Genomic DNA, 27,383 nt, shown 5'->3' with positions numbered 1-27,383 from the left:
ATGTCGCGGTGATATAGACGGACAAGACTCACAGCCTAGCCGGTCCTCGTTGCCGGATACGGAAACGGAAATGGCTTTGTTTGCCGTGGCATGTATTCATGTGCTGTGTCTCGTGTGTGGTGACGATACCAGAGCGGATGGTGCTGATTTTTTATGGAACTAGGCACATCGTCTGACTGTTTGACTCACAGTGAGAAAGACGCACATGGAGTAATGGAGCGATTTCTCCGACCTCCGGCTACGATGCCGGGTCCAAGCCCTCAGAGTGAGCAGGGATATGTTATGCTGAAAGAGCTAAATCATACACAGAATTACAGGAGGAGAATAAAGTTCTTGATTACCGCCGCAACTCAACAATCAAAGACCACTTGGCTGCTTTCATCAGAAGAAAAAACAAGCAACGCCCGCAGACACAGTCTTAAAAAGACAAAAAGCCATCACAACAACCACAATCGCCAGCAAAACCGTGGCTGCAGAGGAACGAGAGAAGGTATGCTATCGTTTTAGTAATGTATTCTTGACTTGTGCTCCAGTGGTTTTCAACCGGTGGTCCTTAAGAGTTGGTAACCAAATGAACGCTATATATTTAACTCTTAGAGGGTAAAATGAAACCCATAAGCGTCCATTTGGTATAATTACGGGTCCATTTGTTTTCATTTTACGCTCTCAAGAGTTAAATTGTTGTTAAACATCTGCATTCATTAATTTACAATAGCCTAAGTACACAATTAGAGAATGTATAAGAGTTGTTTTATCAACGTGTTGCCTGTTTATCTCTTCTATCTATGGCACCAACATCAAAACAATACAGCATAGAATTGTGAACAAAATGTTATCCAAACAATAACAAAATATTCTATGTTTTGGGTCTGAGTGAGAAGCTAAATGTCATTAAATAATGAATAAATATTGGACCTTGATATGAAAAAAGTATGAATTAGTCAAGGTAGATAAATAAATCATTTTAGTTTAGCTCCAATGTATAATCATTTAATTGTACTATTTGAAAAAAGTATCTATCAAAATGTGTACAATCAATGTATTGTGTTTTGTATTCTGTTTTGGTAGGCTTGTACATCAACAAACACACCACTGTCCAGGTCTGATGAGAAGTTTCTTGCAAAACAGAGTAGTGAATGGGGGAGGGAGCCATCCCTGGCCATACACAACTGCAAGAGAGGTAAGAGAGGTTCCCTTTCTTGATGTACCTTGCTCTTTACTGTACTCTGTTCTTGTTTTTATTTTATTTTTTCTCTGTAACTTTGTAAATAACCTTACACTGCTGCAACTGAATTTCCCCCTTGGGATAATAAAGGTCTCTCTCTCTCTCTCTCTCTCTCTCTCTCTCTCTCTCTCTCTCTCTCTCTCTCTCTCTCTCTGATTCAGAAGGATGCTGCGTGCTCAACATAATGGTGTCTCCGCTCATCAAGGATGAATATGGTGAAATCTGCAGCTATCTGGTTGACACTGTTTTCTTAGACAAATGCAATCATTCAACAGTGGCAAATGCGGCAGTCAATGCTCTAAATGACTTTGGAGTGAAACAAGAGGATGTGATTTCTGTCTGCCCTCAAATCCCTGTTTCCCAATTCCATCCACGGGACATGCCTGGCACATATAAATAAATCTTCCCAAGAGGGACAAAGAGAATATTGATGTTGATTATTTGATAACCACAATGTTTCACAGTGTTTTGGTATTGCAATTCATTTCATAAGTTCATTTCTACTTCATTATTACATAAAAAATTATGTTTGCTTCATAACTGGTAATTTTACGTAGTTTTTTAATGCCCGCGGAATATTAACTTTCAAGCCGCGGAATCAAGAATTGCTCTCCGCAGAATCAGGATTGTTCACCGCGGAATCAGAACTTTTTCTCCGCGGATTCCTGGGGGGACTAGTTTATTCATTCTACAGTCTAAAACTACCCCTAACAGAGTAAGAGCACATATACATATATGTACTCTATATGTACAGTATAACATCTGATGTCTATGATAAAAATGGTCATAGTGTTGCTGTCATGTTTTAACGGTGTGTTATTTATTTTTTTCCAAAAATGTTTTTTTTCAAAAAATGTTTTTTTTTTTTTAAATATTTTTTTTTCAAAAAACTTTTTTTTTTCAAAAAATGTTTTTTTTTCAAAAAATGTTTTTTTTTTCAAAAAACTTTTTCTTTTCAAAAACTTTTTTTTTCAAAACTTTTTTCAAAAACTTTTTTTTTCAAAAAACTTTTTTTCAAAAAACTTTTTTTCAAAAACTTTTTTTTTTCAAAAAACTTTTTTTTTCAAAAAAACTTTTTTTAAATACAATGCAGGTGGGGTTGATTGTCTAATGTAGATTAACTTTCTGTAATGTCTGGTCTAGCAACGGTTGCCTTGTGTCATTTGACAGTAGACCTATAACATACAACATAGGCCTACAGTAGGCTATAATCAGAGCTGCAACATTATCCTATTTTTGTATTGGCCCAATATTAACATTATTTGTTGTCAACGTGGGGTCCGGGGAGGAGTGAAGAGGAGGGGAGGGGGGAGGGGTGGAAAAACCCCACTAGATGCGCCCCTGAGCAAACAGAGGCCGTTTTGGTATTGCAGCTGGAGAGCCTCATTATAGTAGAGCTAGAACAAACAAAAAGAATGTTCAGAGTGTTTGTTGAGGGTTAAAACCTGTCTAAGACTCAATTTTGAGCATATATTTATACAAAAAATATAGTTTTAAAAGCATGGTGTAGGCCCTTTAACAGAACATTCTTCTGACACTAACCATAACAGAACAGTGTAAGTTTACTTTATTAAGTGTGCCTGCTATGCAATAGCAGAACACTTATTGTAATCCCCCATACTTAATTAAGTGTGCCTGCTATGCAATAGCAAAACACTTATTGTAATCCGCCATACTTAAGTCATTAAGTCATTAAGTCTTTCGCCACGAATTTCTGCACGTAATAACTGCCGCACAATTTACGCCACCGCCGCAATATATACATCAAAACGTGCGGCTCGGCCGGGAATGGTGTGCTATTACTTTTCTTTCCGATCCGCGTTACCATTGCGACGTAATTCGCAAAAAACGACGCCCAAAAACCCCATTGACTTAGAATGGGGGAAATTTCGGCACGTAATAACTGCCGCAAGATTTACGCCACCTCCGCAATATATACATCAAAACGTGCGGCTCGGCCGGGAATGGTGTGCTATTACTTTTCTTTCCGATCCGCGTTACCATGGCAACGTAATTCGTAAAAAACTACGCGCAAAAACCCTCATTGACTTTGAATGGGGGACCCAGAAAACCCAGAAACTTTGGCGCCACATAACTCTGCCATAATTTTGCCTAGCAACGTGATTTAAACTTTAAAATGCACACACAACTTTGGTCTTTTCCGGCCAATAGGGATGAGCTGTAATTGATTAAGCCCCGCCCCCTCTGTATTCCTATTGGCTGGGTTTTAAACAGCCACTACTCCAGTTCACAGCATGGTACCGTCTTGAAACTTGGTGTCTGGACTTAAACGGCCAATAGGGACTTATTACTTAAGCCCAGCCCCCTCTTAAGCCCCGCCCCTATCTTCCTATTGGCTTAGCTTTAAACAGCTTTATCTCCAGTTTGCAGCATGGTACCGTCTCGAAACTCGATGTGTGTACTTACATGGCAAATAGGAACTATCTGTAAATGCTTAAGCCCCGCCCCCTCTGCCTTCCTATTGGCTGGGCTTTAAACAGCCATGTCTCCACTTCCCAACACGTTACTGGTCACAAACTCGGTGGGTGGTCCCACAGTCCCAACGGCTAACCGCTAATGCTAATGCTAACAAATGCTAATGCTAACACATGCTAATGCTAACACATGCTAATCCTAATGCTAACACATGCTAATGCTAACAAATGCTAATGCTAACATATGCTAATGCTAACGAATGCTAATGCTAAAAATGCGAATGCTAATGCTAACAAATGCTAATGCTAATGCTAACACATGCTAATGTTAACAAATGCTAATGCAAAAAATGCTAATGCTAACGAATGCTAATGCTAGCAAATGCTAATGCTAACAAATGTTAATGCTAACACATGCTAATGCTAACATATGCTAATGCTAATGCTAACAAATGCTAATGCTAATACATGCTAATGCTAACAAATGCTAATGCTAACAAATGCTAATGCTAATGCTAATGCTAACATATGCTAATGCTTACGAATGCTAATGCTAAAAATGCTAATGCTAATGCTAACAAATGCTAATGCTAACAAATGCTAATGCTAACATATGCTAATGCTAACGAATGCTAATGCTAACAAATGCTAATGCTAACACATGCTAATGCTAACATATGCTAATGCTAATGCTAACAAATGCTAATGCTAATACATGCTAATGCTAACAAATGCTAATGCTAACACACGCTAATGCTAATACATGATAATGCTAACAAATGCTAATGCTAACAAATGCTAATGCTAACAAATGCCTAATGTTTAAAGGAAAACAAATCTATGATAATGCTAATGCTAAAAAAATGTTAATGTTAAAGCTAATGATAAAAATGCTGATGTAAAACTGCTATACAAGGTTGCACACACTTAGCGAGCTGCAGGCACACTCAAAATTTCTTAGAAATTTTCTTTTCTAGTGATAATAATGATCCCACAAATTTCGGCACGTAATAACTGCCGCACAATTTACGCCACCGCCGCAATATATACATCAAAACGTGCGGCTCGGCCGGGAATGGTGTGCTATTACTTTTCTTTCCGATCCGCGTTACCATTGCGACGTAATTCGCCAAAAATGACGCCCAAAAACCCCATTGACTTAGAATGGGGGAAACTTCAGCACGTAATAACTGCCGCACAATTTACGCCACCGCCGCAATATATACATCAAAACGTGCGGCTCGGCCGGGAATGGTGTGCTATTACTTTTCTTTCCGATCCGCGTTACCATTGCGACGTAATTCGCAAAAAACGACGCCCAAAAACTCCATTGACTTTGAATGGGGGACTCCGAAAAAAACCCAGAAACTTTGGCGCCAAATAACTCTGCCATACTTTTGCCTAGCAACGTCATTTAAAATGTAAAATGCTCACACAACTTTGGTCTTTTTCCGACCAATAGGGATGAGCTGTAATTGATTAAGCCCCGCCCCCTCTATAACAGGAAGTGCCCTTCACCAAACAGGAAGTGCCTCTATAATTCATGAACCGTTTGTCGTACAGACTCGCGGCTGGTGTCATACATTTTTTTTTCCTCAAAAATTTTTTTTTCTCAAAGATTTTTTTTTCTCAAATTTTTTTTTTCTCAAATTTTTTTTTCTCAAATTTTTTTTTCTCAAAAATTTTTTTTTCTCAATTTTTTTTTTCTCAATTTTTTTTTCTCAAATTGTTTTTCTCAAAAAAAAATTTTCTCAATTTTTTTTTCTCAAATTTTTTTTTCTCAAATTTTTTTTTCTCAAATTTTTTTTTTCTCAAATTTTTTTTTCTCAAAATTTTTTTTTCTCAAATTTTTTTTTCTCAAAATGTTTTTTCCTCAAAAAAATTTTTTTCTCAATTTTTTTTTTTCAATTTTTTTTTTCTCAAAAAACTTTTTTTTTTCTCAAAAAACTTTTTTTTTCTCACAAAACTGTCGTTAAAGTGCGACCCGTGATAACGGCCAAAAATGCGCCAAAACGCCACTAATTAGTCGAAATGGCTGACTTCCTGTTTGGTTTCTGATTGGCTGCTGGCCTTGTGACGTGCGCCAAAACGCCACTAATTAGTCAAAATGGCTGACTTCCTGTTTGGTTTCTGATTGGCTGCTGGCCTTGTGACGTGGGTAGAGCTGCGAGGGCCCGGTCATCGCTGCTTGCAGCTTTAATTCATTAATCGTCCATGACCTTAATTGGGGCCTATTTCGCCAAACAGGAAGTGCCCCTCACCAAACAGGAAGTGACCCTTGATCTCGTGAACCGTTTGTCATACAGACACGCGGGTTGCGTCAAATGACAAGATTAAGAGTCCTTAAACTTAATTGGGGCCTATTTCGCCAAACAGGAAGTGCCCCTCACCAAACAGGAAGTGACCTGTTTTCTCGTGAACCGTTTGTCGTACAGACATGTGGGTGGTGTCATATGAAGAACAATAATGTTAAAGTTTATGCAAAAAAATGCTAATGTTAATAACGCTAATGCTAACACCAACCGCTACACAAGGTTGCACAGACTTAGCGAGCTGCAGGCACACTTAAAATTTCTTAGAAATTTTCTTTTCTAGTTCATTCTACTGTCTAACATTAGCCTAACAGAACATTCTTCTGACACTAACCCTAACAGAACAGTGTAAGTTTATTCATTCTACTGCCTAACATTAGCCTAACATTAGCCTAACAGAACAGTGTACGTTTATTCATTCTACAGTCTAACATTAGCCTAACAGAACATTCTTCTGACACTAACCCTAACAGAACATTGTTAGTTTATTCATTCTACAGTCTAAAACTACCCCTAACAGAGTAAGAGCACATATACATATATGTACTCTATATGTACAGTATAACATCTGATGTCTATGATAAAAATGGTCATAGTGTTGCTGTCATGTTTTAACGGTGTGTTATTTTTTTTTTCCAAAAATGTTTTTTTTCAAAAAATGTTTTTTTTTTTTTTTAATATTTTTTTTTCAAAAAACTTTTTTTTTTCAAAAACTTTTTCAAAAAACTTTTTTTCAAAAAACTTTTTTTCAAAAACTTTTTTTTTTCAAAAAACTTTTTTTTTCAAAAAAACTTTTTTTAAATACAATGCAGGTGGGGTTGATTGTCTAATGTAGATTAACTCTCTGTAATGTCTGGTCTAGCAACGGTTGCCCTGTGTCATTTGACAGTAGACCTATAACATACAACATAGGCCTACAGTAGGCTATAATCAGAGCTGCAACATTATCCTATTTTTGTATTGGCCCAATATTAACATTATTTGTTGTCCAGGTGGGGTCCGGGGAGGAGTGAAGAGGAGGGGAGGGGTGGAAAAACCCCTGAGCAAACAGAGGCCGTTTTGGTATTGCAGCTGGAGAGCCTCATTATAGTAGAGCTAGAACAAACAAAAAGAATGGTCAGAGTGTTTGTTGAGGGTTAAAACCTGTCTAAGACTCAATTTTGAGCATATATTTATACAAAAAATATAGTTTTAAAAGCATGGTGTAGGCCCTTTAACAGAACATTCTTCTGACACTAACCATAACAGAACAGTGTAAGTTTACTTTATTCATTCTACTGTCTAACATTAGCCTAACAGAACATTCTTCTGACACTAACCCTAACAGAACAGTGTAAGTTTATTCATTCTACTGCCTAACATTAGCCTAACATTAGCCTAACAGAACAGTGTACGTTTATTCATTCTACAGTCTAACATTAGCCTAACAGAACATTTTTCTGACACTAACCCTAACAGAACAATGTTATTTTATTCATTCTACAGTCTAAAACTACCCCTAACAGAGCACATATACTTATATGTACTGTATATGTACAGTATAACATCTGATGTCTATGATAAACATGGTCATAGTGTTGCTGTCGTGTTTTAACGGTGTGTTATTTTTTTTTTCAAAACATTTTTTTTTCAAAAAATGTTTTTTTTTTTTTCAAAAACTTTTTTTTCAAAACTTTTTTTTCAAAAACTTTTTTTTTTTCAAAAAACTTTTTTCAAAAACTTTTTTTTTCAAAAAACTTTTTTTTCAAAAAACTTTTTTTTTTTCAAAAAACTTTTTTTTTCAAAAAACTTTTTTTAAATACAATGCAGGTGGGGTTGATTGTCTAATGTAGATTAACTTTCTGTAATGTCTGGTCTAGCAACGGTCGCCCTGTGTCATTTGACAGTAGACCTATAACATACAACATAGGCCAGTAGGCTATAATCAGAGCTGCAACATTATCCTATTTTTGTATTGGCCCAATATTAACATTATTTGTTGTCAACGTGGGGTCCGGGGAGGAGTGAAGAGGAGGGGAGGGGGGAGGGGTGGAAAAACCCCTGAGCAAACAGAGGCCGTTTTGGTATTGCAGCTGGAGAGCCTCATTATAGTAGAGCTAGAACAAACAAAAAGAATGGTCAGAGTGTTTGTTGAGGGTTAAAACCTGTCTAAGACTCAATTTTGAGCATATATTTATACAAAAAATATAGTTTTAAAAGCATGGTGTAGGCCCTTTAACAGAACATTCTTCTGACACTAACCATAACAGAACAGTGTAAGTTTACTTTATTCATTCTACTGTCTAACATTAGCCTAACAGAACATTCTTCTGACACTAACCCTAACAGAACAGTGTAAGTTTATTCATTCTACTGCCTAACATTAGCCTAACATTAGCCTAACAGAACAGTGTACGTTTATTCATTCTACAGTCTAACATTAGCCTAACAGAACATTCTTCTGACACTAACCCTAACAGAACATTGTTAGTTTATTCATTCTACAGTCTAAAACTACCCCTAACAGAGTAAGAGCACATATACATATATGTACTCTATATGTACAGTATAACATCTGATGTCTATGATAAAAATGGTCATAGTGTTGCTGTCATGTTTTAACGGTGTGTTATTTTTTTTTTCCAAAAATGTTTTTTTTCAAAAAATGTTTTTTTTTTTTTTTAATATTTTTTTTTCAAAAAACTTTTTTTTTTCAAAAACTTTTTCCAAAAACTTTTTTTCAAAAAACTTTTTTTCAAAAACTTTTTTTTTTCAAAAAACTTTTTTTTTCAAAAAAACTTTTTTTAAATACAATGCAGGTGGGGTTGATTGTCTAATGTAGATTAACTCTCTGTAATGTCTGGTCTAGCAACGGTTGCCCTGTGTCATTTGACAGTAGACCTATAACATACAACATAGGCCTACAGTAGGCTATAATCAGAGCTGCAACATTATCCTATTTTTGTATTGGCCCAATATTAACTCATTGAGTGCCAATCCCGAACTAGTTCGGCTTTATTAGCGTATCGCAGTGTGCCGATCCCGAACAAGTTCGGCTTTTAAAAAAAAAAAAAAAAAAAAAAAAAAAAAAATTTTTTTTTTTTTTGGAAAAAAATTTTTTTGAATTTTTTTTTTTTTTCTTTGGACCCCATCAAATCTGGTGAACATGATTTCAATCGCGATTTTGCATGTTCCACCCCCATACAACCCCATCTAACATACAGGGCAGCCATGTTTGTTTACATAACATGTAAAACATAATGGCGATTATCTCAAGAATGCCTGAACGGATTTCCAATCGGATTTTTTTGTTTGAAAGCTGTGAACAAACTGCACAAATCCACTCCAATGCAATCCAGGATTGCATTGGATTTTTTAGAGCTCATTCTTCTCTGTTTTTTTCCCATGCATGAGGTGTGCAAGGTTTAATCATGGCTAAGTTGACGAAAATAAGGCTTCTAAAATGCTTGGAAGCCAATAGCTAACTTCAAGCTAACTTCATCCTCTTCCTGTACATGCACAAAGGAAAGTGTTCAGGCAAGTCATGGCTGCAGGGCTTCTGCATATACCTGCATATACCAGCATATCTCTATGGGATTTTCTCTGGTCACTGGGCGCCCTCTAGTGGTGAAAGGGGTGGCACTCAAAGAGTTAACATTATTTGTTGTCAACGTGGGGTCCGGGGAGGAGTGAAGAGGAGGGGAGGGGTGGAAAAACCCCTGAGCAAACAGAGGCCGTTTTGGTATTGCAGCTGGAGAGCCTCATTATAGTAGAGCTAGAACAAACAAAAAGAATGGTCAGAGTGTTTGTTGAGGGTTAAAACCTGTCTAAGACTCAATTTTGAGCATATATTTATACAAAAAATATAGTTTTAAAAGCATGGTGTAGGCCCTTTAACAGAACATTCTTCTGACACTAACCATAACAGAACAGTGTAAGTTTACTTTATTCATTCTACTGTCTAACATTAGCCTAACAGAACATTCTTCTGACACTAACCCTAACAGAACAGTGTAAGTTTATTCATTCTACTGCCTAACATTAGCCTAACATTAGCCTAACAGAACAGTGTACGTTTATTCATTCTACAGTCTAACATTAGCCTAACAGAACATTCTTCTGACACTAACCCTAACAGAACAATGTTATTTTATTCATTCTACAGTCTAAAACTACCCCTAACAGAGCACATATACTTATATGTACTGTATATGTACAGTATAACATCTGATGTCTATGATAAACATGGTCATAGTGTTGCTGTCGTGTTTTAACGGTGTTATTTTTTTTTTCAAAACATTTTTTTTTCAAAAAATGTTTTTTTTTTTCAAAAACTTTTTTTTCAAAACTTTTTTTTCAAAAACTTTTTTTTTTTCAAAAAACTTTTTTCAAAAACTTTTTTTTTCAAAAAACTTTTTTTTCAAAAAACTTTTTTTTTTTCAAAAAACTTTTTTTTTCAAAAAACTTTTTTTAAATACAATGCAGGTGGGGTTGATTGTCTAATGTAGATTAACTTTCTGTAATGTCTGGTCTAGCAACGGTCGCCCTGTGTCATTTGACAGTAGACCTATAACATACAACATAGGCCAGTAGGCTATAATCAGAGCTGCAACATGATCCTATTTTTGTATTGGCCCAATATTAACATTATTTGTTGTCAACGTGGGGTCCGGGGAGGAGTGAAGAGGAGGGGAGGGGGGAGGGGTGGAAAAACCCCTGAGCAAACAGAGGCCGTTTTGGTATTGCAGCTGGAGAGCCTCATTATAGTAGAGCTAGAACAAACAAAAAGAATGGTCAGAGTGTTTGTTGAGGGTTAAAACCTGTCTAAGACTCAATTTTGAGCATATATTTATACAAAAAATATAGTTTTAAAAGCATGGTGTAGGCCCTTTAACAGAACATTCTTCTGACACTAACCATAACAGAACAGTGTAAGTTTACTTTATTCATTCTACTGTCTAACATTAGCCTAACAGAACATTCTTCTGACACTAACCCTAACAGAACAGTGTAAGTTTATTCATTCTACTGCCTAACATTAGCCTAACATTAGCCTAACAGAACAGTGTACGTTTATTCATTCTACAGTCTAACATTAGCCTAACAGAACATTCTTCTGACACTAACCCTAACAGAACAATGTTAGTTTATTCATTCTACAGTCTAAAACTACCCCTAACAGAGCACATATACATATATGTACTGTATATGTACAGTATAACATCTGATGTCTATGATAAACATGGTCATAGTGTTGCTGTCATGTTTTAACGGTGTGTTATTTTGATCTGTTATTCCAGGAGTCTGGAAGTGAGACTGAAAGTGATCAGCCTTTTGAAAGGTAAGAGCTTGTAGATCTGTTGCTTTATTGATCAGCCTTTTGAAAGGTAAGAGCTTGTAGATCTGTTGCTTTATTGATCAGCCTTTTGAAAGGTATGAGCTTGTAGATCTGTTGCTTTATTGATCAGCCTTTTGAAAGGTATGAGCTTGTAGATCTGTTGCTTTATTGATCAGCCTTTTGAAAGGTAAGAGCTTGTAGATCTGTTGCTTTATTGATCAGCCTTTTGAAAGGTAAGAGCTTGTAGATCTGTTGCTTTATTGATCAGCCTTTTGAAAGGTAAGAGCTTGTAGATCTGTTGCTTTAGTGATCAGCCTTTTGAAAGGTATGAGCTTGTAGATCTGTTGCTTTAGTGATCAGCCTTTTGAAAGGTAAGAGCTTGTAGATCTGTTGCTTTTGATGCTGCTGTGTGACGCTGTAGTTTGATCAAGTAGGGCGAAAACACACAAACATACTGTGTGATGTTGTGTTGTAGTTTGTGTACACAGTGTTGTGTTGTGTTGTGTTATAGTTTGTGTACACAGTGATGTGTTGTGTTGTAGTTTGTATACACAGTGTTGTGTTGTGTTGTAGTTTGTGTACACAGTGATGTGTTGTGTTGTAGTTTGTATACACAGTGTTGTGTTGTGTTGTGTTGTAGTTTGTGTACACAGTGATGTGTTGTGTTGTAGTTTGTATACACAGTGATGTGTTGTGTTGTAGTTTGTGTACACAGTGTTGTGTTGTGTTGTGTTGTGTTGTAGTTTGTGTACACAGTGTTGTGTTGTGTTGTAGTTTGTATACACAGTGATGTGTTGTGTTGTAGTTTGTATACACAGTGATGTGTTGTGTTGTAGTTTGTGTACACAGTGTTGTGTTGTGTTGTGTTGTAGTTTGTGTACACAGTGTTGTGGTGTGTTGTAGTTTGTATATACAGTGATGTGTTGTGTTGTAGTTTGTATACACAGTGTTGTGTTGTGTTGTGTTGTGTTGTGTTGTAGTTTGTATACACAGTGATGTGTTGTGTTGTAGTTTGTATACACAGTGATGTGTTGTGTTGTAGTTTGTATACACAGTGATGTGTTGTGTCGTAGTTTGTATACACAGTGATGTGTTGTGTTGTGTTGTAGTGTGTATACACAGTGATGTGTTTGTTGTGTTGTAGTTTGTATACACAGTGATGTGTTGTGTTGTAGTTTGTATACACAGTGATGTGTTGTGTTGTGTTGTGTAAACTACTGCATGATGTTGTGTTGTAGTTTGTATACACAGTGTTGTATTGTAGTTTGTATACACAGTGATGTGTTGTGTTGTAGTTTGTATACACAGTGATGTGTTGTGTAAACTACTGCATGATGTTGTGTTGTAGTTTGTATACACAGTGTTGTATTGTAGTTTGTATACACAGTGATGTGTTGTGTTGTAGTTTGTATATACAGTGATGTGTTGTGTTGTAGTTTGTATACACAGTGATGTGTTGTGGTGTGTTGTAGTTTGTATATACAGTGTTGTGTTGTGTTGTGTAAACTACTGCATGATGTTGTGTTGTAGTTTGGAGAAGGACTCTGAGCTGTTGTCTCTGGAAGATGAGCTTCAGACGGTGAAGGATGAGATGGAGAGCATGAAGAACAAGAGCAACGTGAGTCCCTGTTTGACCCTGTTTGACCCTGTTCCACCCTGATGCTTTCTGATGCTTTCTTAGTCCCTGTTTCACCCTGTTCCACCCTGATGCTTTCTGATGCTTTCTTAGTCCCTTTTTCACCCTGTTTCATCCTGATTCTTTCTGGGACTGTCAGTAGTCAGTATCCTCATGACTCTCATTGGTACAATGAGGATGATTCTCATTGTTGCAAAGAGCATAAATCACTGCTGAAAGTCATTATTGTTACAATGAGGATAATAAAGGACTTGAGAGACAAGGAGACTCCTGTTACAATCACTCTATATCATATCATATCATATCATATCATATCATATCATATCATATCATATCATATCATACTATACTATTTAACACTGTTACTGAACAATCACTCTATATCATATCATATCATATCATATCATATCATATCATATCATATCATATCATATCATATCATACTATACTATTTAACACTGTTACTGAACAAACACTCATATAGTACTATCAGAATATAGAGCTATTAACACTGTTACTGAATAAACTCTATATCGTAGAGCTATTTAACACTTATTTTAACCAAAGATAAATCACCTACCCTACCCTTTAGATATTGGGTCTTTTTGTAATGATTCTCCTTTGTGCTGAGCTGAACAAACTGGAGTTTGTGTGTGAGGGTGGTGCGTAATGTCTGGTCTGTTGTGTTGTGTTGTCTTCATTGTGTTGTGTTGTGTTGTGTTGTGTTGTGTTGTGTTGTGTTGTGTTGTGTTGTCTTCATTGTGTTGTGTTGTCTTAATTTCTGGGGTCTGTTGTGTCGTATTGTGTTCAGGAGCTGAGAGAGAAGAACTGGTCAGCCATGGAGGCTCTGTCTGCTGCAGAGAGGCTGAGTGAGGAGAGGATGGTCCAGATGAGAGCTGAACTGGTCAGTATGACTTATAGATGTTACTGTGTTATTACTGTGTTATTACTGTACTTTACTGTACTGTAGAGGATGGTCCAGATGAGAGCTGAACTGGTCAGTATGACTTATAGATGTTACTGTGTTATTACTGTACTTTACTGTACTGTAGAGGATGGTCCAGATGAGAGCTGAACTGGTCAGTATGACTTATAGATGTTACTGTGTTATTACTGTACTTTACTGTACTGTAGAGGATGGTCCAGATGAGAGCTGAACTGGTCAGTATGACTTATAGATGTTACTGTGTTATTACTGTACTTTACTGTAATGTAGAGGATGGTCCAGATGAGAGCTGAACTGGTCAGTATGACTGATTGATTGAAGACTGTACTATCAGTTTGCATAGGAAAAGATACAGTTAGCTGAACAGTACAGTTCACTGTACAAAGGGTAAACACAGTAAGAGAGCCTCCGGGCTTGTTTCAATTGGGGTCCTTTTTTTAAAACTCATATAGCATTGAATGGCAGACAAATAAAACACAGTACTGTGTTCAGTACTGGATAGGATTTGTCTTTTTAGCAGTTTGAAGTAGCAGTGGTCTGTAACCTCTTTTACAGTAGCAGCCTACTGTAAGAGCCAAACCCCTCAGACCAGACCAGTGGTCTACAACCTCTTTTACAGTAGCAGCCTCCTGTAAGAGCCAAACCCCTCAGACCAGACCAGTGGTCTACAACCTCTTTTACAGTAGCAGCCTCCTGTAAGAGCCAAACCCCCCAGACCAGACCAGAGTGGTCTGTAACCTCTTTTACAGTAGCAGCCTACTGTAAGAACCAAACCCCCCAGACCAGACCAGAGTGGTCTGTAACCTCTTTTACAGTAGCAGCCTACTGTAAGAGCCAAACCCCCCAGACCAGACCAGAGTGGCTGTAACCTCTTTTACAGTAGCAGCCAAACTGTAAGATAATGTTCTGTATTTACACACATCAATGACTGCTTTGACACTTTTGTGTGTGTGTGTGTGTGTGTGTGTGTGTGTGTGTGTGTGTGTGTGTGTGTGTGTGTGTGTGCGCGCGTGTGCGTGTGTGTGTGTGTGTGCGTGTGTGTGTGTGTGTGTGTGTGTGTGCGTGCGTGCGTGCGTGCGTGCGCGTGTGCATGCAGGCTGCAGCTGAGCAGAAGGTGACAGGGTTCCAGAAGTCCCTCCAGACTCTGTTCCCTGAGGTTACCATGGAGACAGATCAGGTGTGTTGACACTGCTTTATCTCTCAGTGCTGGAATAACATGCTGTATGGATGTTTATTACTGTGTTATTACTGTGTTATTAATAACATGCTGTATGGATGTTTATTACTGTGTTATTAATAACATGCTGTATGGATGTTTATTACTGTGTTATTAATAACATGCTGTATGGATGTTTATTACTGTGTTATTACTGTGTTATTAATAACATGCTGTATGGATGTTTATTACTGTGTTATTAATAACATGCTGTATGGATGTTTATTACTGTGTTATTACTGTGTTATTAATAACATGCTGTATGGATGTTTATTACTGTGTTATTAATAACATGCTGTATGGATGTTTATTACTGTGTTATTACTGTGTTATTAATAACATGCTGTATGGATGTTTATTACTGTGTTATTACTGTGTTATTAATAACATGCTGTATGGATGTTTATTACTGTGTTATTAATAACATGCTGTATGGATGTTTATTACTGTGTTATTACTGTGTTATTAATAACATGCTGTATGGATGTTTATTACTGTGTTATTAATAACATGCTGTATGGATGTTTATTACTGTGTTATTACTGTGTTATTAATAACATGCTGTATGGATGTTTATTACTGTGTTATTAATAACATGCTGTATGGATGTTTATTACTGTGTTATTACTGTGTTATTAATAACATGCTGTATGGATGTTTATTACTGTGTTATTAATAACATGCTGTATGGATGTTTATTACTGCAGTTCTTGTTGCGACCGAAGGTCACATTTTACCCTGAGAAATCTCCTAGATTGTCTGACTGTCAGTATTGTCTGACTGTCAGTACAGGAAGTGATGTCACGTGATGTCAGTGAGTCTTAGTGATGTGGTACAGAATTACTCATATATGGGCATAAAAAGGATGTCACGTGACATCACTTCCTGTACTGACAGTCAGACAAGCTACGAGATTTCTCAGGGTATAATAGTCCATATATGGTCATTCCCAGAAAAAGAAAAAACTTTTATGCCCATACATGGAGATTTCTGATGTCATAAATCCCAGGCCGAAAATGAGAATGTTAGGGTACCCCCTTATGCCCATATATGGACTGTCCAGATGGCAAAGGCATGGCCCATATCTGTGTGGCTTGTTCAGAAAGGGATCTCCATGTATGGGCATAACATATATTGTATGTATATGGATACATATTATTATTATTAATAAAAGATAAAATAAAATAAAAAGTCCATGGAGATTTCTGATGTCATAAATCCCAGGCCGAAAATGAGAATGTTAGGGTACCCCCTTATGCCCATATATGGAGATCCACAGGCATCAAACCAAGGCCCTAACTCACCAAGGCCCTGCTTGGCATTACTTACGTACGTTTTATGACATTGTGTGTTCATTGTGTGTCATTGTGTGTTAATTGTGTGTTTATTGTGTGTTCATTGTGTGAAACAGGAGTCGTGGTTGGAAGTGTTTACAATGAAAGCTCTGGAAGAGAAATCACAACACACTACAACTACACAACTAGAACACACTACCAGCTCAGAGGTAACGCACACACACACGCACGCACGCACGCACGCACGCACGCACGCACGCACGCACAAACAGGTCGCACGCATGCACACAAATCAATCAATCATTACATAGTCTGAAATCTATGCTATTTTTTACATCCACTGAGGGAAAGCGATGCATTGTGAGCTTGTACATCAGACAAAATGTAGTCTTCATGCCAGATTACTATTTAAAAAAAGAATAGCTGAAAAAAGCTGATCTACAAGCTAACAACTCGTCCCGAGATTATAGCTCTAAAATGTGCAATTCTCTCAATTCAATCACAGCCAATGGGTGGACAGGCTCTGTCTCCGTCCTGCAGTTTGTGGTGTTTTTGTGACAATTTAATATGAAAACAAACTAAATGAATGAACTAAAACCCAGATCCCCTCCACCACTACATCCCATACTGTGATTATTTAGCAAAATGAGGGGCCCTCAATAGAGAGGACAGGTTGAAATGAGGGGCCCTCAATAGAGAGGACAGGTTGAAATGAGGGGCCCTCAATAGAGAGGACAGGTTGAAATGAGGGGCCCTCAATAGAGAGGACAGGTTGAAATGAGGGGCCCTCAATAGAGAGGACAGGTTGAGGGGCCCTCAATAGAGTGGACAGGTTGAAATGAGGGGCCCTCAATAGAGAGGACAGGTTGAAATGAGGGGCCCTCAATAGAGTGGACAGGTTGAAATGAGGGGCCCTCAATAGAGTGGACAGGTTGAAATGAGGGGCCCTCAATAGAGAGGACAGGTTGAAATGAGGGGCCCTCAATAGAGTGGACAGGTTGAAATGAGGGGCCCTCAATAGAGAGGACAGGTTGAAATGAGGGGCCCTCAATAGAGAGGACAGGTTGAAATGAGCGGCCCTCAATAGAGAGGACAGGTTGAAATGAGGGGCCCTCAATAGAGTGGACAGGTTGAAATGAGGGGCCCTCAATAGAGAGGACAGGTTGAAATGAGGGGCCCTCAATAGAGAGGACAGGTTGAAATGAGGGGCCCTCAATAGAGAGGACAGGTTGAAATGAGGGGCCCTCAATAGAGTGGACAGGTTGAAATGAGGGGCCCTCAATAGAGAGGACAGGTTGAAATGAGGGGCCCTCAATAGAGAGGACAGGTTGAAATGAGGGGCCCTCAATAGAGAGGACAGGTTGAAATGAGGGGCCCTCAATAGAGTGGACAGGTTGAAATGAGGGGCCCTCAATAGAGAGGACAGGTTGAAATGAGGGGCCCTCAATAGAGAGGACAGGTTGAAATGAGGGGCCCTCAATAGAGAGGACAGGTTGAGGGGCCCTCAATAGAGAGGACAGGTTGAGGGGCCCTCAATAGAGAGGACAGGTTGAGGGGCCCTCAATAGAGAGGACAGGTTGAAATGAGGGGCCCTCAATAGAGTGGACAGGTTGAAATGAGGGGCCCTCAATAGAGAGGACAGGTTGAAATGAGGGGCCCTCAATAGAGAGGACAGGTTGAGGGGCCCTCAATAGAGAGGACAGGTTGAGGGGCCCTCAATAGAGAGGACAGGTTGAAATGAGGGGCCCTCAATAGAGTGGACAGGTTGAAATGAGGGGCCCTCAATAGAGTGGACAGGTTGAAATGATGGGCCCTCAATAGAGAGGACAGGTTGAAATGAGGGGCCCTCAATAGAGAGGACAGGTTGAAATGAGGGGCCCTCAATAGAGAGGACAGGTTGAAATGAGGTGCCCTCAATAGAGAGGAAAGGTTGAGGGGCCCTCAATAGAGAGGACAGGTTGAAATGAGGGGCCCTCAATAGAGAGGACAGGTTGAGGGGCCCTCAATAGAGTGGACAGGTTGAAATGAGGGGCCCTCAATAGAGAGGACAGGTTGAAATGAGGGGCCCTCAATAGAGTGGACAGGTTGAAATGAGGGGCCCTCAATAGAGTGGACAGGTTGAAATGAGGGGCCCTCAATAGAGTGGACAGGTTGAAATGAGGGGCCCTCAATAGAGTGGACAGGTTGAAATGAGGGGCCCTCAATAGAGAGGACAGGTTGAAATGAGGGGCCCTCAATAGAGAGGACAGGTTGAGGGGCCCTCAATAGAGAGGACAGGTTGAGGGGCCCTCAATAGAGAGGACAGGTTGAGGGGCCCCTCAATAGAGAGGACAGGTTGAGGGGCCCTCAATAGAGAGGACAGGTTGAAATGAGAGGCCCTCAATAGAGAGGACAGGTTGAGGGGCCCTCAATAGAGAGGACAGGTTGAAATGAGGGGCCCTCAATAGAGAGGACAGGTTGAAATGAGGGGCCCTCAATAGAGAGGACAGGTTGAGGGGCCCTCAATAGAGAGGACAGGTTGAAATGAGGGGCCCTCAATAGAGAGGACAGGTTGAGGGGCCCTCAATAGAGAGGACAGGTTGAGGGGCCCTCAATAGAGAGGACAGGTCGAGGGGCCCTCAATAGAGAGGACAGGTTGAGGGGCCCTCAATAGAGAGGACAGGTTGAAATGAGGGGCCCTCAATAGAGAGGACAGGTTGAAATGAGGGGCCCTCAATAGAGAGGACAGGTTGAAATGAGGGGCCCTCAATAGAGTGGACAGGTTGAAATGAGGGGCCCTCAATAGAGTGGACAGGTTGAAATGAGGGGCCCTCAATAGAGTGGACAGGTTGAGGGGCCCTCAATAGAGAGGACAGGTTGAAATGAGGGGCCCTCAATAGAGTGGACAGGTTGAGGGGCCCTCAATAGAGAGGACAGGTTGAAATGAGGGGCCCTCAATAGAGAGGACAGGTTGAAATGAGGGGCCCTCAATAGAGAGGACAGGTTGAGGGGCCCTCAATAGAGAGGACAGGTTGATAACGTGTGAGTGAATCCATGTCATCAGTGTGATTGGTTATTGTAGCACCAGGTCACCCTGGGTCGATACGACCTCCGGTTGGTTCTAGCGGAAGTGCTGCGTTTAACGGAGGTTACTGTACGTCATGTGGTGCACGTCTGTTTACATTCGCAAATTAGCGAAGCGACGCGAATATGCATATAAAATTTGCCAAACTGAATAACGTGATGTGTTGTGCGCATTGTTTGGGGCTCACACTAACCCATCACATCACATCACAGCAGTTATAGCAGTTATTGTTAACCAGGTTAGCTAACCCATCACATCACATCACAGCAGTTATAGCAGTTATTGTTAACCAGGTTAACTTCTTTATCTCCACGGTCACTGAACTGAATATTAGACCCCTTCGTCACAAAGCCACATACTGTAATATTAACAAAATTGTCATACTAGTGTGGCTTTTTTTCAGCGACACGAAAAAAGGAGAAAATCAACTTTATTATCGCCCTGTCTCTGTCCCAGCAACACACTCTCGTGGGACTTTCACACACAAACCTCACACACAAACTCCATTACTGTAGTACCAGTAAACACACTCTCACATGACTGTAGTACCAGTAAACACACTCTCACATGACTCTAGCACCAGTAAACCCACTCTCACATGACTGTAGTACCAGTAAACCCACTCTCACATGACTGTAGTACCAGTAAACACACTCTCACATGACTGTAGTACCAGTAAACACACTCTCACATGACTCTAGCACCAGTAAACCCACTCTCACATGACTGTAGTACCAGTAAACACACTCTCACATGACTGTAGTACCAGTAAACACACTCTCACATGACTGTAGTACCAGTAAACACACTCTCACATGACCCTAGCACCAGTAAACCCACTCTCACATGACTGTAGTACCAGTAAACCCACTCTCACATGACTGTAGTACCAGTAAACCCACTCTCACATGACTGTAGTACCAGTAAACACACTCTCACATGACTGTAGTACCAGTAAACACATGACTCTAGTACCAGTAAACACACTCTCACTAGTGCCAGTAAACACACTCTCACATGACTGTAGTACCAGTAAACACACTCTCACATGACTGTAGTACCAGTAAACACACTCTCACATGACTGTAGTACCAGTAAACCCACTCTCACATGACTGTAGTACCAGTAAACCCACTCTCACATGACTGTAGTACCAGTAAACACACTCTCACATGACTGTAGTACCAGTAAACACATGACTCTAGTACCAGTAAACACACTCTCACTAGTGCCAGTAAACACACTCTCACATGACTGTAGTACCAGTAAACACACTCTCACATGACTGTAGTACCAGTAAACACACTCTCACATGACTGTAGTACCAGTAAACACACTCTCACATGACTGTAGTACCAGTAAACACATGACTCTAGTACCAGTAAACACACTCTCACTAGTGCCAGTAAACACACTCTCACATGACTGTAGTACCAGTAAACACACTCTCACATGACTCTAGTACCAGTAAACACACTCTCACATGACTCTATAGTACCAGTAAACACACTCTCACATGACTGTAGTACCAGTAAACACACTCTCACATGACTGTAGTACCAGTAAACACACTCTCACATGACTCTAGTACCAGTAAACACACTCTCACATGACTCTAGTACCAGTAAACACACTCTCACATGACTGTAGTACCAGTAAACACACTCTCACATGACTCTAGTACCAGTAAACACACTCTCACATGACTCTATAGTACCAGTAAACACACTCTCACATGACTGTAGTACCAGTAAACACACTCTCACATGACTGTAGTACCAGTAAACACACTCTCACATGACTCTAGTACCAGTAAACACACTCTCACATGACTCTAGTACCAGTAAACACACTCTCACATGACTGTAGTACCAGTAAACACACTCTCACATGACTGTAGTACCAGTAAACACACTCTCACATGACTCTAGCACCAGTAAACCCACTCTCACATGACTGTAGTACCAGTAAACACACTCTCACATGACTGTAGTACCAGTAAACCCACTCTCACATGACTGTAGTACCAGTAAACACACTCTCACATGACTGTAGTACCAGTAAACACATGACTCTAGTACCAGTAAACACACTCTCACTAGTGCCAGTAAACACACTCTCACATGACTGTAGTACCAGTAAACACACTCTCACATGACTGTAGTACCAGTAAACACACTCTCACATGACTGTAGTACCAGTAAACCCACTCTCACATGACTGTAGTACCAGTAAACCCACTCTCACATGACTGTAGTACCAGTAAACACACTCTCACATGACTGTAGTACCAGTAAACACATGACTCTAGTACCAGTAAACACACTCTCACTAGTGCCAGTAAACACACTCTCACATGACTGTAGTACCAGTAAACACACTCTCACATGACTGTAGTACCAGTAAACACACTCTCACATGACTGTAGTACCAGTAAACACATGACTCTAGTACCAGTAAACACACTCTCACTAGTGCCAGTAAACACACTCTCACATGACTGTAGTACCAGTAAACACACTCTCACATGACTCTAGTACCAGTAAACACACTCTCACATGACTCTATAGTACCAGTAAACACACTCTCACATGACTGTAGTACCAGTAAACACACTCTCACATGACTGTAGTACCAGTAAACACACTCTCACATGACTCTAGTACCAGTAAACACACTCTCACATGACTCTAGTACCAGTAAACACACTCTCACATGACTGTAGTACCAGTAAACACACTCTCACATGACTCTAGTACCAGTAAACACACTCTCACATGACTCTATAGTACCAGTAAACACACTCTCACATGACTGTAGTACCAGTAAACACACTCTCACATGACTGTAGTACCAGTAAACACACTCTCACATGACTCTAGTACCAGTAAACACACTCTCACATGACTGTAGTACCAGTAAACACACTCTCACATGACTAGTACCAGTAAACACACTCTCACATGACTGTAGTACCAGTAAACACACTCTCACATGACTGTAGTACCAGTAAACACACTCTCACATGACTGTAGTACCAGTAAACCCACTCTCACATGACTGTAGTACCAGTAAACCCACTCTCACATGACTGTAGTACCAGTAAACACACTCTCATATGACTCTAGTACCAGTAAACACTCTCTCACATGACTGTAGTACCAGTAAACACATGACTCTAGTACCAGTAAACACTCTCTCACATGACTGTAGTACCAGTAAACACATGACTGTAGTACCAGTAAACACACTCTCACATGACTCTAGTACCAGTAAACACACTCTCACATGACTCTAGTACCAGTAAACACACTCTCACATGACTGTAGTACCAGTAAACCCACTCTCACATGACTGTAGTACCAGTAAACACACTCTCACATGACTGTAGTACCAGTAAACACACTCTCACATGACTGTAGTACCAGTAAACACACTCTCACATGACTCTAGTACCAGTAAACACACTCTCACATGACTGTAGTACCAGTAAACACACTCTCACATGACTGTAGTACCAGTAAACCCACTCTCACATGACTGTAGTACCAGTAAACACACTCTCACATGACTGTAGTACCAGTAAACCCACTCTCACATGACTGTAGTACCAGTAAACACACTCTCACATGACTCTAGTACCAGTAAACACACTCTCACATGACTGTAGTACCAGTAAACACACTCTCACATGACTGTAGTACCAGTAAACCCACTCTCACATGACTGTAGTACCAGTAAACCCACTCTCACATGACTGTAGTACCAGTAAACACACTCTCACATGACTCTAGTACCAGTAAACACACTCTCACATGACTGTAGTACCAGTAAACACATGACTCTAGTACCAGTAAAAACACTCTCACATGACTGTAGTACCAGTAAACACATGACTCTAGTACCAGTAAACACACTCTCACATGACTGTAGTACCAGTAAACACATGACTCTAGTACCAGTAAACACACTCTCACATGACTGTAGTACCAGTAAACACATGACTCTAGTACCAGTAAACACACTCTCACATGACTCTAGTACCAGTAAACACACTCTCACATGACTAGCACCAGTAAACCCACTCTTGCGGGATTTGCCGTCAGAGCCCACTTAGCAGGCTATTTGTAGGATTTGTGTACAATGTGGTACCCTAGTGGATCCAACCAGGTTGCCCTATCTTCACTTATTAAACATCTTTGCTTACATCCTTGTCCTGTTGTTCCAGGAAGTTGTGTTTTTAACCAGGTTAACTTACATCCTGTCATCTGATTGGTTATTGTAACATCCTGTCATCTGATTGGTTATTGTAACTTCCTTGTCCTGTTGTTCCAGGAAGTTCTGTTGAAGCTGCAGGAAGCAGAAGAGACTCAGAAGAGCATGCAGACAGAATGTGAACAGTACCGCTCTGTACTGGCTGAGACCGTATGTACACCTTTAATATACCACACCTTTAACACATCGGATGCCCACGTGGTGTCTACAAGTCAATTTCTTTGATGTCGCTGGAGGCCCACGACGCGTTTGACGCGTTGTACAGTAAACTATACTGTACTGTAGCTACTGCACTTGGCTACCGCGGTGATGAAACAAACTCCATTTCCCAACATGCAGCGCGCAATTACGTCACCCGGACGTGCTGTGTGTCTCGTTGACTTCCTGTTTAGCGGCTGCACAAAAATGCTGTTTTCTCCGGATTCTCTTCCTTTTTTCATTTTTTTCTCAAAACGGCAGCCTCTTCTACATGCCGTAACACAAACACTGTGGCTTAGAAATGATAAAAAAACGGTCCTGACTGAAAGAAAAGATTTTCGCGAAATAAACAGGACATACTCGGATTACATTTACTCGGATTACTTTTCTCGCCAGTACTCTCGCCGGTAGGTAAAATGACGCGTTGCCATGGGCACCAGCAAATTAAGACGTCAAAACCACGTGGGCGTCCGATGTGTTAATATACCACACCTTTAATATACCACACCTTTAATATACCACACTGTACATGCAGACAGAATGTGAACAATACCGCTCTGTACTGGCTGAGACCGTAAGATATTATTTATATATATATACTGTACACCTTTAAAGGACCTACACCATGAATTTTCACTTTTTCTATTTTAAAACCTTTTTTTGGGGTCCCACTGGCACCTTCTATCCTCACAAAGTCCTATTTCTGACCATTGTGTCTTTCTCTGGTTTTGGGAAGACAGAGATGAAAAGCTTTCCACGGGTTCTCAGAACAGTGCTGTTCTGAGAGTTGATCCGTGTGACGTCACACGGATTCCCGTTTTTTTTTTCAGAGTAAATAAAAAAATAAAATAAAAAAAAAATGTTTTCATTTTTTTTCAAAACATTTTTTTTTTCAAAACATTTTTTTTTCAAAAACTTTTTTTCAAAAAACTTTTTTTTCAAAAACTTTTTTCAAAAAACTTTTTTTTTCAAAAACTTTTCTTTTTTTTCAAAAAACTTTTCTTTTTTTTCAAAAAGCTTCTTTTTTTTTCTCCAAATTTTTTTTTTTCAAAACATTTTTTTTTTTTTTAACTTTTTTTTAATACATAAATACAATGCAGGTGGGGTTGATTGTCTAATGTAGATTAACTTTCTGTAATGTCTGGTCTAGCAACGGTCGCCCTGTGTCATTTGACAGTAGGCCTATAACATACAACATAGGCCTACAGTAGGCTATAATCAGAGCTGCAACATTATCCTATTTTTGTATTGGCCCAATATTAACATTATTTGTTGTCAACGTGGGGTCCGGGGAGGAGTGAAGAGGAGGGGAGGGGGGAGGGGTGGAAAAACCCCACTAACCCTGAGCAAACAGAGGCCGTTTTGGTATTGCAGCTGGAGAGCCTCATTATAGTAGAGCTAGAACAAACAAAAAGAATGGTCAGAGTGTTTGTTGAGGGTTAAAACCTGTCTAAGACAACATTTTTAGCATATATTTATACAAAAAATATAGTTTTAAAAGCATGGTGTAGACCCTTTAATATACCATACTGTACATGCAGACAGAATGTGAGCAGTATCGTACTGTACTGGCTGAGACTGTGAGTATGTATATATATATATATATATATATATATATATATATATATATATGTCACGGTTTGATAGAGAAACAGTACGGTCGAGAAACGGAGCACTCGTCGTGCGGCACGGGGCGGAACAAGCGGTCGCTTTGAGCTACAAGAACGTCCTCCAGGCGGAGCCGCTCGATTGTCCACGACATTGCAAGCGGCGCGAAGGCCAGCGGACCTTGGTCCTGCTCTTCGCCCCCGAGCGCCACAGGCGCGAGTGGCCGCGAACCGCGCGAGTTACGAAGCCGTGGTGAGCCCACGTTAAACGCCCTGTCCAAGTGACTACAATGGAGCGCTCCCTAGCTCATAGTAAGCTAATGGCTAAACACTGCCGAGCTAGGCTAGTAAATAAAGAAAGAGTCGCAAACGAGTGACGTCAGCGCCTTCACTAGTGAATGGCTGTCGTCGCCATCTGGTGGTGATTGGTGTGTGGTGAACGACAAAACAAGCGCTCTTACAATGAACGTACTGAGTTACCCAAACGTACTGTAACATATATATCACATACTGTACATACAGAGTGTGAACGGTACAGGACCGTCCTGGCTGAGACCATGAGGTCAAAACCTTTATTTTTTACAGACGGAAAGAAACTTTCAACACTTTTTCTGCCAGGTAGTTTTTATAATTCAGAAATGCAAAACCACCAGCGTTTTCATCTTTGACCTTGGTTTGAAGGAACCACAGAAGCCAGGGGCGTGGCCACGGTGTGTGTTTACAGTACATGCTGTTTTGTAATCCATAATCATGTCTTCTTTTGCTCGGTAAAGAAGGAATGTGACGCCGACGATCCGTTCTTTAGATATGGTCTGTTGAAAAAAAAGAAGCATTTCTGTACGATTTGGATGATCTGGGAGCAGAATCCTAGATATCTAGCATTGGATGATCTGGGAGCAGAATCCTAGATATCTAGCATTGGATGATCTGGGAGCAGAATCCTAGATATCTAGCATTGGATGATCTGGAAGCAGAATCCTAGATATCTAGCATTGGATGATCTGGGAACAGAATCCTAGATATCTAGCATTGGATGATCTGGGAACAGAATCCTAGATATCTAGCATTGGATGATCTGGGAACAGAATCCTAGATATCTAGCATTGGATGATCTGGGAACAGAATCCTAGATATCTAGCATTGGATGATCTGGGAGCAGAATCCTAGATATCTAGCATTGGATGATCTGGGAGCAGAATCCTAGATATCTAGCATTGGATGATCTGGGAACAGAATCCTAGATATCTAGCATTGGATGATCTGGGAACAGAATCCTAGATATCTAGCATTGGATGATCTGGGAGCAGAATCCTAGATATCTAGCATTGGATGATCTGGGAGCAGAATCCTAGATATCTAGCATTGCTCTGAACCTGGATGACTGCAGCTCCCTGTCCATGCTGCTTTACTGCAGCTCCCTGTGCTTTACTGCAGCTCCCTGTGCTTTACTGCAGCTCCCTGTCCATGCTGCTTTACTGCAGGATGTATCATCAAAACCTCCACTGGCTGTCAGTCAGTCTGTCAGTCACACGTCACACGTCACACTTTTGCCCTTCTCATATCTTCGCCACCGTTGCCCCGATCCATGCCAAACTTTGCACACACTCCTTGGCTGCCAAAGCACTACTTCGACCCCTCATTTCTCACATGGCCCTCTTCTAGCGCCACCATGAGGCCCATTCTTGCACCAATTCTTGGACACTGCTCCTACAGATTTTGCCCACAGTATGTCTAGAGTCATATGTCATCAACATGGATCTGTCACATCAGGCCGATTTTTACATGCGACCTGGCGGTCGCTTATCTCCCGATTTAGGGAGTCTTACTGGTATTAAAAAATGGAAAGAGGTTTTGGCC

The 27,383-nt window shown here is 40.1% G+C and overlaps 1 protein-coding gene across 7 annotated transcripts in view; it reads left to right on the top strand.

The window, feature by feature from the left end:
* rrbp1b (ribosome binding protein 1b) overlaps positions 1 to 27,383 on the top strand; it is a 105,892-nt gene that overhangs the window by 52,073 nt on the left and 26,436 nt on the right. For all 7 annotated transcript variants that reach the window (XM_080721966.1, XM_080721969.1, XM_080721971.1 and 4 more), the window contains exons 19-24: positions 11,252 to 11,292; positions 12,820 to 12,907; positions 13,737 to 13,829; positions 14,968 to 15,048; positions 16,499 to 16,591; positions 23,782 to 23,871. In XM_080721966.1, the coding sequence (XP_080578092.1) occupies positions 11,252 to 11,292; positions 12,820 to 12,907; positions 13,737 to 13,829; positions 14,968 to 15,048; positions 16,499 to 16,591; positions 23,782 to 23,871 (486 nt within the window). The remainder of the gene's footprint in view (positions 1 to 11,251; positions 11,293 to 12,819; positions 12,908 to 13,736; positions 13,830 to 14,967; positions 15,049 to 16,498; positions 16,592 to 23,781; positions 23,872 to 27,383) is intronic.

The sequence above is a fragment of the Nannobrachium achirus genome, assembly GCF_963921795.1.
Source record: "Nannobrachium achirus genome assembly, chromosome: 3".
In the NCBI taxonomy this organism is placed as follows: domain Eukaryota; kingdom Metazoa; phylum Chordata; class Actinopteri; order Myctophiformes; family Myctophidae; genus Nannobrachium; species Nannobrachium achirus.
The sequence above is the reverse complement of the archived record's forward strand: the minus strand, read 5'-3'. Positions and strand labels throughout refer to the sequence as shown.